Source organism: Cynara cardunculus (genome assembly GCF_001531365.2).
Source record: "Cynara cardunculus var. scolymus isolate 2C chromosome LG 2, CcrdV1, whole genome shotgun sequence".
Taxonomy (NCBI): domain Eukaryota; kingdom Viridiplantae; phylum Streptophyta; class Magnoliopsida; order Asterales; family Asteraceae; genus Cynara; species Cynara cardunculus.
This window is the reverse complement of record NC_037529.1, coordinates 10,213,290-10,224,011: the sequence shown is the minus strand read 5'-3', so window position 1 is coordinate 10,224,011 and position 10,722 is coordinate 10,213,290. Positions and strand designations below refer to the sequence as shown.

Sequence of the window (10,722 nt, the reverse complement as noted above, 5' to 3'; positions counted from 1 at the left end):
GGATATCCAACTCGTTATCCAAGCCGATTAATCCTAGGACGATCACCTGCTTTACAGATAGTCCAGAGTCATCGCATTTGAACCTCCGTGACCACAAAGAGATTTTTATTTCTCATTGGATTTGAACCTAAGACCTCTTGGTACTTTTGACATTTGGAGCCAAACTCAAACCAATCAGACACCACCCTTGTGGTTAAGCAAGACTCTGAACAATGTGAGATATGACATGATAGTGAGGCCAAACCTCAAGCTTTAGAAGTCGCTGAAGCCATAGCATTTTTCAAGGAGTGACTTTATTGTGATAAATTTCTATATTATATATAATATTATATCTATATATAAACATATGTTTTCTATTGTTACGGTTACTTGGTTGATTATCATCAATTTAGGTGTAAATAAAAATGGTGAAGCGACGAATAGTTGAATATGTCATTGTGACACTAGTAGTTGTTTAGTTTAAAATAATGAGATATAAGATTTTATTATAAATGAAGCATGAATTTTTTTTATTAAAAAAAAAGCCTGATCATCTCTAAACTCTTTTTTTTTTCTTTGCTTTTGTTTGATATATTGATTTGCCTTTCAAAAGAAATTTTTAATAAATTAATGATTTATATTTAATGTTTTATGAATGTGTTTTCTTAAATTAAAAGTCTTATCTAAATATCTTACAAGAGAGTATTCAGATTTTGTCATTTTAGGGACATAAAATCTTTTAACAAACACATTTTTTAACCAATCACAAATTGCAAAGGGGCAAAGTGTTAAAAGTTAAAATAGATGGACTGAAAATAAAACCTTTTCTATTTGGCAATCTTCAAACTCACCAAAGGTTCTAAAACCTTATTTATTGCTAGCTCTCATTGTAATGGTCTATAAATGCAAGCAACCCTTTACCAGTCTCTTCAAATGGCATCTCAATTTGCCTATTTCCATCACTTCACCATCACACCACCACCAACCACCCTCACCACCACCACCTCCCCCAACAAAAACATGCTTGTCATTTCATCCTCTCCACCACCAACTCCGCCACCACCGTCAACTAACATACATCAATGTTCGCCGGCTCCCGCCAATCACCGTCGCCACCTATCCATCCTTTCAAGCCGGAACACCAGACGTTAAAATGCCACATGACGTTATCCCCACTGAGCTTCCTTCCTAATAGTTTCTTTTTTTCTTGACCTTGCAAGACTTCTTGTATTTTTTTCATGGGTCCTCCACACTTTTCAGTCCCTTTCTCTTTTATTCTTCTATTTTGGATGACGTCGAACATCCGGACTCCTATACCTTGACTATCCCTCCTGAGCTTGCCTTTGTCTTATTCACCTTTTACTTTTATCTCCTTAAATGTAAACTTTTATCTCCTTAAATGTAAGTATTTTACGTAATTAATGTAGTTTCATTGTAAATTGTGTCTTTTTTGTTATATAAATCTGCTCACGAATTGTAATTTAATTCCCTTTTTGCTTGCTTATAGTTTTATAAAAATGTCGTATAACAAATCAAATCAAACCAAACCAAACCAAACCGATCAAGAAAGCACGGTCTCTAATAAAATATATGCATACATGACTTCAATCCTTATAAAGTAACAAACAAACAAACAAATAGATGGTTGGTAGGATACAAGTGTCTACAACAATTTTTGTATAATTTCTTTAAAAAAATGAAGAATAAAGTCAAAATCTCACGATTTCTTTACACGATACAGACAAAGAATTACATTCAACTCCGACAATTTAATTTATTTATAAAATACAGACACCAGCTTTAATATTGACAAAACAATACAGGGGAGATCGTTTGTGGGAAAATGGTGTATATACAAAAGCACCATTAGCAATTAAACAAAATCAAGCCAAAAAAAGTGAAATTTAGAAGGGTAAAGATCTTCAAATTCGATGCCAATGTCTCTGCTTTCAGTAATCACCACTAGCTGGGAGTTTCTACTGATGGGTTCAAAGAACAAAACCATGATCTTCTGCTTTTGGAATGTGAATTCGACCACCGAAAACTCGATCTCGAGTACTTGGCCAGCTGAGCCCGCAAGCTCGGTCGCTCTGTGGACCGCCTAATTAGTGATGGGATTGTGTCTAAACCTTGCATGCACAAATTCGTCTTGAGTTTGAACGATGGGAACTTTTGGGATCTCAAAGAACGGGAAGAGAGTTTGGGTTTGCATAAGGGAGTTGTTTCTAGTGCGGTTCTATTGCTGCCACCCGCCATTGAAGAACACGAGCAGCATGAAAGGGATGAGCTTGATTTCGACGTTTGGAGGGGTGGTTTAGTGCTTGCGAGCTTCTTGAATGACACGATTCCGGCACGGCAGAGTGGGCAGGGGATTGAGCCCGGTGGTCCATTGGGTGAGCTTGAGGTGTTGCTTGTGGAACAGAGATATAAAGCACATCGAGTGCATAGTTCATGCAAACAACCTGTAATTAAGACATAAAGGGCATGCCATCTTCATCAAATGCTTGGAGGTTTTGGCCGATAATTCTTGGGATTTTAGAATCAAATGAGAACCGTAAATATTTTAGAATAAAAAAAGAACCGCAAAAAATAAGTCTATGAATGTTGAATATAAACTTACAAGTCAGTTTTCATGCTTGTGAAAATGTAGTGTTTACACACTATTGTTATATGTAGTTCGTAACTGTTTTGCGTGTGGAAAAAGCAGTCCTAAACATTGCGCGTGTGAAGCTGTGTTTCAACACCACATAAAAACTGATTTATAAGTTTATATGGATTATCAGGTTTTTAAAAGAAAGGGAATCACCAGGGTTGTTCATAATGAATAATACCTGAAATAGTTGGTTTCTAAATTCTCAAATTATTTATTGTTCTCATTAAACTTTTCGAAGGTATACCTGATGCTGCAACGGTGCACTTGTTTTCCAAACAAACGGCACAAGGATCGGCAGAATTCAAAGGCGAATCATCGCTCCATCCACATTCTCTGCATGTAAAAGAAACCAAGAACTGTAAGAGGTTGACTTTTGAAGTCAAAATAGGCAATTTTTCTATAATTGGAATGAATTCTTGTTAAAAAAAGTTCAAGAATTTGATAAATTGGACCCTTTTGGGCATTGGAGTAAAAAGTTGTCAAAAAATTCCATCCACATCGTGTGCCCATGCAAAAAGGGGAAAAGAAAGTAGAAGTTGACTTTTGAAGTCAAATAGACAGATTTCAAAATTTGTTTAAATTCCTGCCCAAAAAAAGGTCCAAATTTGATAAATTCATGAACCCTTTTCTTTTGGATGTTGGTGTAAACTTTGTAAGCCAATGATCTGAAGTGAAAGATGGTTTGGAAGGAAGAAGCTTGAAGACAATGGTTACCGAGCAATTTTGACGACGCTTATAAGTGGGCGGCACAAGTATGGAGAAAGTAGAGTAGTTGGTCCGTCTTGTGGCGGTGTGCTAAGAACTTCCTCCAGCCAATCTCTATGCCATGAACGAGCAACCGCTAAGGGATTCCACCTTTTTAGATATACAAACACAGAATGGTACGAGTTAGTCCAAGAATCACTACTTCTACAGCGGGTTTCATTGAAAAGATAGGTTCATGTTCGAGACTTAGAGGTTCTTTTTTCTTCTTTCTATTAAGATATGTTTGGAATAAAATAATTAGGCGTGGACAACAGATACATGATTTTATCCAACAAAGAATGATTAAGCAAATAAGTTTTTAAGCTCAAAGCCATGGGAGGGAAAACCTTGGTAAAAACCAATTAATCATTGAAATGATGAAAGACAATGGTGGCAAGAACCTCTTCAAATTGCAAAAAAAAGTCAATCAAGAACAGATAACAAGAAATGTCAACAAAAGGAGGTGAGTTATAGCTTAAAAATAGCAAAGACAATGATAAACATAAACTCATCAAGAACAGATGGAATTGGAGGATGAAATGCATACCCTTTTGCATTTCTAGCAGTTATATTGGCACCCCTGGCTATCAGAATCTGATTCATATACAAACAGACAGAAGTATATCAGCCAAAGATCCTTTCGACATAAAGGAAAGCCATCTGATTCTAACTTTCTTGAAAGAATCAACCTACTTGACAACATTGTGGATTTCCACCATATGCAGCATAATGAAGGGGTGTGCTTCCAGCACCTGAAAGCACAAAGTTTTGGTTCTATGTCGTAATATAAGCTTAAAAACATTCGCTGTACGATCTGATATTCACATTCACACACCATATCTAGCTTCCTCCAGCAGTTTTCGGCCATGTTTGACAACCATAAGTTAGCTTATTTTTTGAGCTTTTTGAAAAAGTCACGTTTGGTCAGGCATGAGCTCTCTTTTTGAAATGCTACTTCAAGTAGCATTTCAATAAGCTCAAAGGACTTTTTTCCATTTATAACATGTCCTTTTGGATCATTTTCATTTAGCTTATCAGCTCGTTTTTACCAAACATAACTAGCTTTTCAGCTATCGCCTAGTATGCCAAACGGAGCCTTAGTACATATTGAAAAGGGTAAGGAACTACCTATTAAGTCGATTGTAGTGCCATCTTCCACGGTGACCTTATTCACAGACGCTCCCAAATCAAGGAGTAAATGCAAGCTATCAACATGCCCATTTAGTGCAGCCATATGAAGAGCAGTCAAGCCTCCATCAGCAGGTCTATTGATTATCTCATAGAGGGAGTTTCTGTAAATAAAGTTTCAATTCTATTACACTCCACATACAAAAAATTCTAGCAAAAATCAGAAATTCTACTACAGAAGTCATTAAGATTTCTTGAAGCATACCCTTCATTGGATGTAGAGACAAATTCATCGATTCTTCTTGATCTTTTCTTTATAAGTTTATAAAAATCAGGAATGCTAGGGATATAATCCACAAGGAGGATCCTAATGCAACGTGAATGTCCATTGAGAGCAGCCAAATGCAATGCAGTACCTCCGTTTAAATCATCCTTCTTGTGGATCTACATGTGATGGTCGAATATAAGCCTGAAGTTTCTATTCGATATCATTATCGGTGTTAGAATGGAATGCAGTAAAAATACCACAGCTTAGATAGTCATTCATACGTTGGCTTTGAAAAGAACGAGGGTCAACATAACTTCCCAATGACCATATTGACAAGCTTGCATCAAAGCAGTCTGTTTACACGAAAACAGATGACATTATCTTCATATATGCCAACCAATATATCTTCATTGTAATATGATCAAGAAAGTTATATAAGTTCCTAACCTGCCCGCGATGATTCCTGAGATCAATATCAACCCCTGACTCAATCAAAAGCGAAACGATCTAAAGACAAATAAGGCAACATAATCTTTAAGATGGATCATTATAAAGGGATGCAACATAAAGTAGCTAAAAATTAGATAATTTCAATTAAGATTTGATATATATTGACAAAGAAGAAACTGTACCTCATGGTGACCTTGAGCTGCAGAGTGATGAAGGGGTGAATTTCGTCCCCCAAAAGTGGAATATTTTGCAAGTCTAGGGTTATATTCCAATAAGGCTTTGGCTTCTTGAATATCACCATCTCTAGCAGCTGAAACAAGACGCTCTCCAGAGGCTGAGCATCCAAAGGAATTGCCCACAAGACTCAAAAATCTCATGACTTTTTCTTTAAGAAAATCAAATCCCACAAAGAAACAATGAAAAGGGTTTCAATTTCAATGTCTTTCTTATATTTGGTAGAACAACAACAATGACCCACATCAAATCAATATTTTTTGGTGAGTTTTCTTTAGCTAGAATTATGAAACCTAATTAAACGACGGATGACGACATGATTTGTTGCTTCTATTTGCACACAGGTACTTTGTTTTTTACCAAACTAACAACAACCAAACAACAAATCGCTTTCACAAAAATAACATATGATTGAAGATACGGTATTCTTCAGAATGTTTACCAGCTTTTCAACAATAGATTGGAAAATTCTGTACCTAAAAGACTAAGAAAATTAATTACAATTATAGGTTCTATACACGATTGATTAAGAAATTGACTGTTTATCCAGAAACGTATCTCCTAAGAATCCTATCTTGTTTCACTAATCGACACAAACCGACTTCAGGATCATAAATCCAAGTTTATCCAAAAGATTTAACTTTCTGCACTAATCGACACAGACCCACTTTAGAATCGCAAATATTCAACACCCAACTAATGGTTTCCCTTAAAACTCGGATGGTTTGAGAAAGAAAAGCAATAAAATACAAGTGTTTTCTTGAGATGGAATTTCGGGAAAATGACAAAGATTGGCAAGGATCGTATGAGCTCACAGGGGCTATCTCAGGAGGATCCTCCTTGCCAAGAAGTGGGATTTTCCTGTTGTAGCGTCCAATTGGAAATTGTGATCATAACCATCTTTTTTGTTTTGGGGGAATTTTGGGATCGGAAGACCCAGAAAGACAGTGATGACGCACCAGATGTTCGATGAGGATTGAATATGAAACTTAATAAATTGGAGTAAATCACAAAAACAGTCCTTGAACTATTGTAGAAGTAGATGGTTTTGTCCTTTGACTAGTTTTGTATTGATCTATCCAAATGAATAACTATTCCTAATCGATAAGGATTCAGGTCGACGACGACTCGATTATATAATAATCAACGAGACTTGGTAAAACGAAGTCAAGTACAAAAGTCGTCCCCCTCTTGTGTTATTCATGTAAATATCTTGAGAGTAGTTGTTACAAAAATACTAACATCTTTAATCGACATATTTAGTGGTTTGTAGATTTTATCCATTAAACTGTATCTGTAATAAGTATTCTTGTTTGACAAGTACTGAGCTTGATTGAAAACTCGAGTTGATAAAAACCCTGACTTTCAAAATCATTGTTAGATTTTATCCATTAAACTGTAGCTTTCTTTTTGAAATGATTCGGTGTTTCACTAATCCACATCAGCACGACCTCAATATGTTGGAGTACAATACTGGCTATGCTTTGATCATTTATCTTCAATATATGTTGAAACTTTTCTTCTCTTCTTAATGGCTCTTTGCAGAATAGTTTAATAGGGTACCTCATATTCTCATATAAAAAACGGAACTCTTAGTAACACTCCACAATTGACATTTTCGTAAGAACGTGCAAAAGAAACTCAAAAGGAACATCTATTGTGGGTACTCTAGTTATTCATATATAGTGATGATTGAAGTCAGCCAATGCTTAATAACGAGTAATGGAACTTGTTAAATCAAAACTAATACTTTGGTTATCTCAGAATGAGTGATGAAATTTTAAATATACAGAATCGAAATATTCATCCTTGAACTGTTTCATAGTATGTTAGTTTTGTCAATTTTAATAAATAGAATTAAATGAATAGTTATTTATCTTCATAGAGGATTGAGGTCATTGAGAACTGATGGTAACGAGGAATTAAACTCAACGGTTTATAAAAATATCTTTCACAAATGAATAGTTTGTCATTTTAAATGAGAATTAAGGTTGACGAAGATGATGGGAAATGAAACTTATAAAACAGAGAGTTAACTAGGGAAATTGTCCTAGGACTATTTCATAAATTGAAAACAATATCCTTAAGGGGGCGTTTGGTTCGTAGATTTTGAAGGAATATGATAGAATTAGAATGTTGAATTCCATTGACCAAATTTCATTCCCTCGTTTGATTCATTCTTTTTCACGAAAGGAATCTTCAAAATTCTACAAATTACACAAATAAAGGAATTTAACATTCCTTAGCAACTACATGGTATTTTGATGGAATGAAATTCTCTATTTTCATTATACCAAATACACCTTTAACCCAATATACCATAATCTCATAAAACCAAATATGACCATCATCGACCACCTCTGACCACCGTTGATCTGAATCACCGTCGACCATCGCCATCTGAACCACCCCCAACCACCGCCTACCATCGCCATCGGAACCATCGCCGACCACCACCGATCTGAATCACTGGTCTGAACCATCGCCGACCACCACCGATCTGAATCACTGGTCTGAACCATCGCTGACCACTACTGATCTGAATTACTGCCGACCACCATCGATCTGAACCACCACCGGGTGGATCCACTGTCGATCTAAACCACCGCCATCTGAACCACTATGGACCACCACCGATCTGAACCACTGTTGATCATCACCATTTGAACCACTGTGGACCACCACCGATCTAAACCATCGCCGACCACCGGTAACTATCACCGATCTAAATCACCGCTGGCCACCATTGATCTAAACAACCACCAATTTGAACCATCACCGGCCACCATCGATCTGAACAACCGCCGATCTAAACCACCCCAATCTGAACCACCGCCGATCTGAACCACCTCTGACCATTGCCATCTGAACCACTGCCAACCACCGATTACTACCACCGATCTGATTTACCGTCGGTCACCGCCAATCACTAACGATCTGAACAACCATCGATCTCAACTGTTGCCGCCACCGCCGATATGAACCACCACCAATCTGAACCACTGTCAATATGAACCACTTCTAACGACCGCCATTTGAACCACCATAGACCACCATCGATCTGAACCACTGCGGACCACTGCCATCTGGACCATCAAGCACCACCACCAATCTGAAACACTGCCGACAACCACCAATCTGAACAACCGTCCATCTGAACCATCGTTGAGAACCTCCATCTAAAGTATCGCGGACCACCACCAATCTAAAACTGCCAACTACCGTCATCTGAACCACTGTGGACTACTACCGATCTGAACCACCACCGACCACCGTCGACTTAGTAACGTCGTTTGGTTTATGGTTATATTTGAGTTGTATATTTTATATTGTTTTACACATCAAATAGTTATTTTATTAAAGTATTTTTAGTTTTTAAAAAAAAAAAAAATTTTAAAAGGGCATTTTGGTCATTTACTCAATATTTTATTCCAATTCCAAAGCTATATTCTACAAACCAAACAGAAAGATTCCAATTCCTTAACAAATTCTGTTGCAATGTCTGCCAACCAAATAGGTGGTCAAACCTGACAACATTCCATTCCAATTCCTTCAAAATCCAATTCCTTTAACAGATTTCAATTTCATCCAAAAATATTATACAAACCAAACGCCACTTTAGAGTTTTTGTATTTAACCAAACCAAATGAACGAGTATATTGAGGATCTGAACTTGTTAAAATATAGCAAATTATAAAAGAAAAGTCTTTAGATCGTTTCACGGATTTATAGATTTTGTCATTTGAATGCTTTATTTTTCTTCATTTTGTTAGTTCCTAAATCAATAATCGCTCATTAATCTCTTAAACCATCCCAAACAATAAAACATTGTAATCAAAGGATAGATTGTGAAAAGTTGCATGCTATAGTATGATCTTCCCATCGTTCATTCTACTCTTTTAAAACCCTACCTCACAATCTACCTTGTTTGAGGGGCCTAATGATCAATTGTGTCTTCAAATCTGACTGATATGCATCCCAACTCTTTGAACAACAAAATGTTGTTTCTTTCCTCACAACATTACTTTCTTTAGCTTTATGTTTATTGTTGATATTTAGAGTTCTCTTGTGTTGTTTTGTAACCATTGTTACATAGATCTAGAGAAAATGGGGTAAATCATATAGAAACTGTATAAAACTAGAAACCGTGAAACCACTTTGTATCTGTTGTTATGTTTCATAGATAAAACAACACATTTGAGCATGTTGTATTCATATAATGTTATTTCATAGATGAAATGTCAATGAATGTTTTGCCTGTGAAAAAGAAAACACAAAAATACATTTATACATGAAACATACACTCATACTCACATACAATAACAAACCATGTGGAACAATATGAACTATGACTTAAAATCAAACTCATTGAATGAGTTTAGTTGATTTTCACATATGTTATTTCATCGATGAAACACTATATGAAACTGGTTGTTACGATTTCTAAATTTTAAACAGTTTTTATATGATTTTGCGATAGGGATAGGTTTTTTTGTTAACCCAATATATGGTGTTAACTTTGTGAACCAATCACAACCATTCATCTTGAAAATCAATGGACTATATTTATCATGATATATATGTAACAACTAAGAGTATGATATGTTAGATTGGTAGATGAATATATATGAACACGGGTATTATTGGAAAAAAAGATCAAAAAAGCTCTCCTCATTAATTAGCGCCCGATAATTACTCCATCGAATAGTAACCAACATACATACATACATATATATGGTGCTAACTTTATTATTGTTGGTAAAGTAACCGACATAACATATCAATTTATTTTCATATATGAATACAATGTTAACTCTATTATTGTTCATATATCAATTTATGTACATATATGAACAAGGGTATCGTTGTTCACTTATACACATATCTCCCAACAAAAAACCCATCATGTTCACCTGATCATATGTGCCCTTGTGAACATTAATCTCACATGTTCACTTATGAACAATGAGATTCCATTCAACTTATTATACACGGGATAATATATGGAAAAGAGGGAAACTCTTGATCAATTTTTGTGCTTAGGTGAGTTGTCTTTTTCAAACATTTTGTGCTTAGGTAATTTAGCTAAAATCATGAAAATGAATGTTTTTATAACAGTCCATTAATGTAAATGGAATAAAAAAAGAAAAAAAATTATCAATATATCATCAATATTAATTGCATGGTGAGAGATGAACATAGATAACAATGACTTATAATTAATCTAAAATGTTTGTATAGTTAATGTATTTTTCATTGTTAACAA

At 35.5% G+C, this 10,722-nt stretch overlaps 1 protein-coding gene across 2 annotated transcripts; it reads right to left on the bottom strand.

Annotated features, from left to right (window-relative positions):
• Window positions 1-1,718: 1,718 nt before the first annotated feature.
• On the bottom strand, window positions 1,719-6,336 carry LOC112506973 (E3 ubiquitin-protein ligase XBAT32). Of its 2 annotated transcripts, XM_025111332.1 has the most exons (11): window positions 6,272-6,294; window positions 5,405-5,607; window positions 5,220-5,279; window positions 5,054-5,125; window positions 4,770-4,948; window positions 4,505-4,668; window positions 4,070-4,128; window positions 3,924-3,970; window positions 3,347-3,487; window positions 2,877-2,965; window positions 1,719-2,441 (listed from the first exon to the last, which is right to left on the bottom strand). In XM_025111332.1, exons 2-11 carry the CDS (start codon window positions 5,597-5,599, stop codon window positions 1,942-1,944), a joined length of 1,506 nt encoding a protein of 501 aa, XP_024967100.1. In that variant the 5' UTR covers window positions 5,600-5,607; window positions 6,272-6,294; the 3' UTR covers window positions 1,719-1,941. The 2 variants fall into 2 exon arrangements, with proteins under 2 accessions (XP_024967100.1, XP_024967099.1); XM_025111331.1 differs by having other exon boundaries at window positions 5,405-6,336.
• Window positions 6,337-10,722: the final 4,386 nt, after the last annotated feature.

Bases quoted from the DNA above. Each gene is read 5' to 3' on its own strand.
- LOC112506973 (XM_025111331.1), bottom strand. From the start codon at position 5,599: ATGAGATTTTTGAGTCTTGTGGGCAATTCCTTTGGATGCTCAGCCTCT. The intron at 4,129-4,504 runs GTAGTTCCTTAC...TTGTGCTTTCAG, and splicing joins CACTACAATCGACTTAATAG to GTGCTGGAAGCACACCCCTT. The intron at 3,488-3,923 runs GTATGCATTTCA...ATATCTAAAAAG, and splicing joins ACTGCTAGAAATGCAAAAGG to GTGGAATCCCTTAGCGGTTG.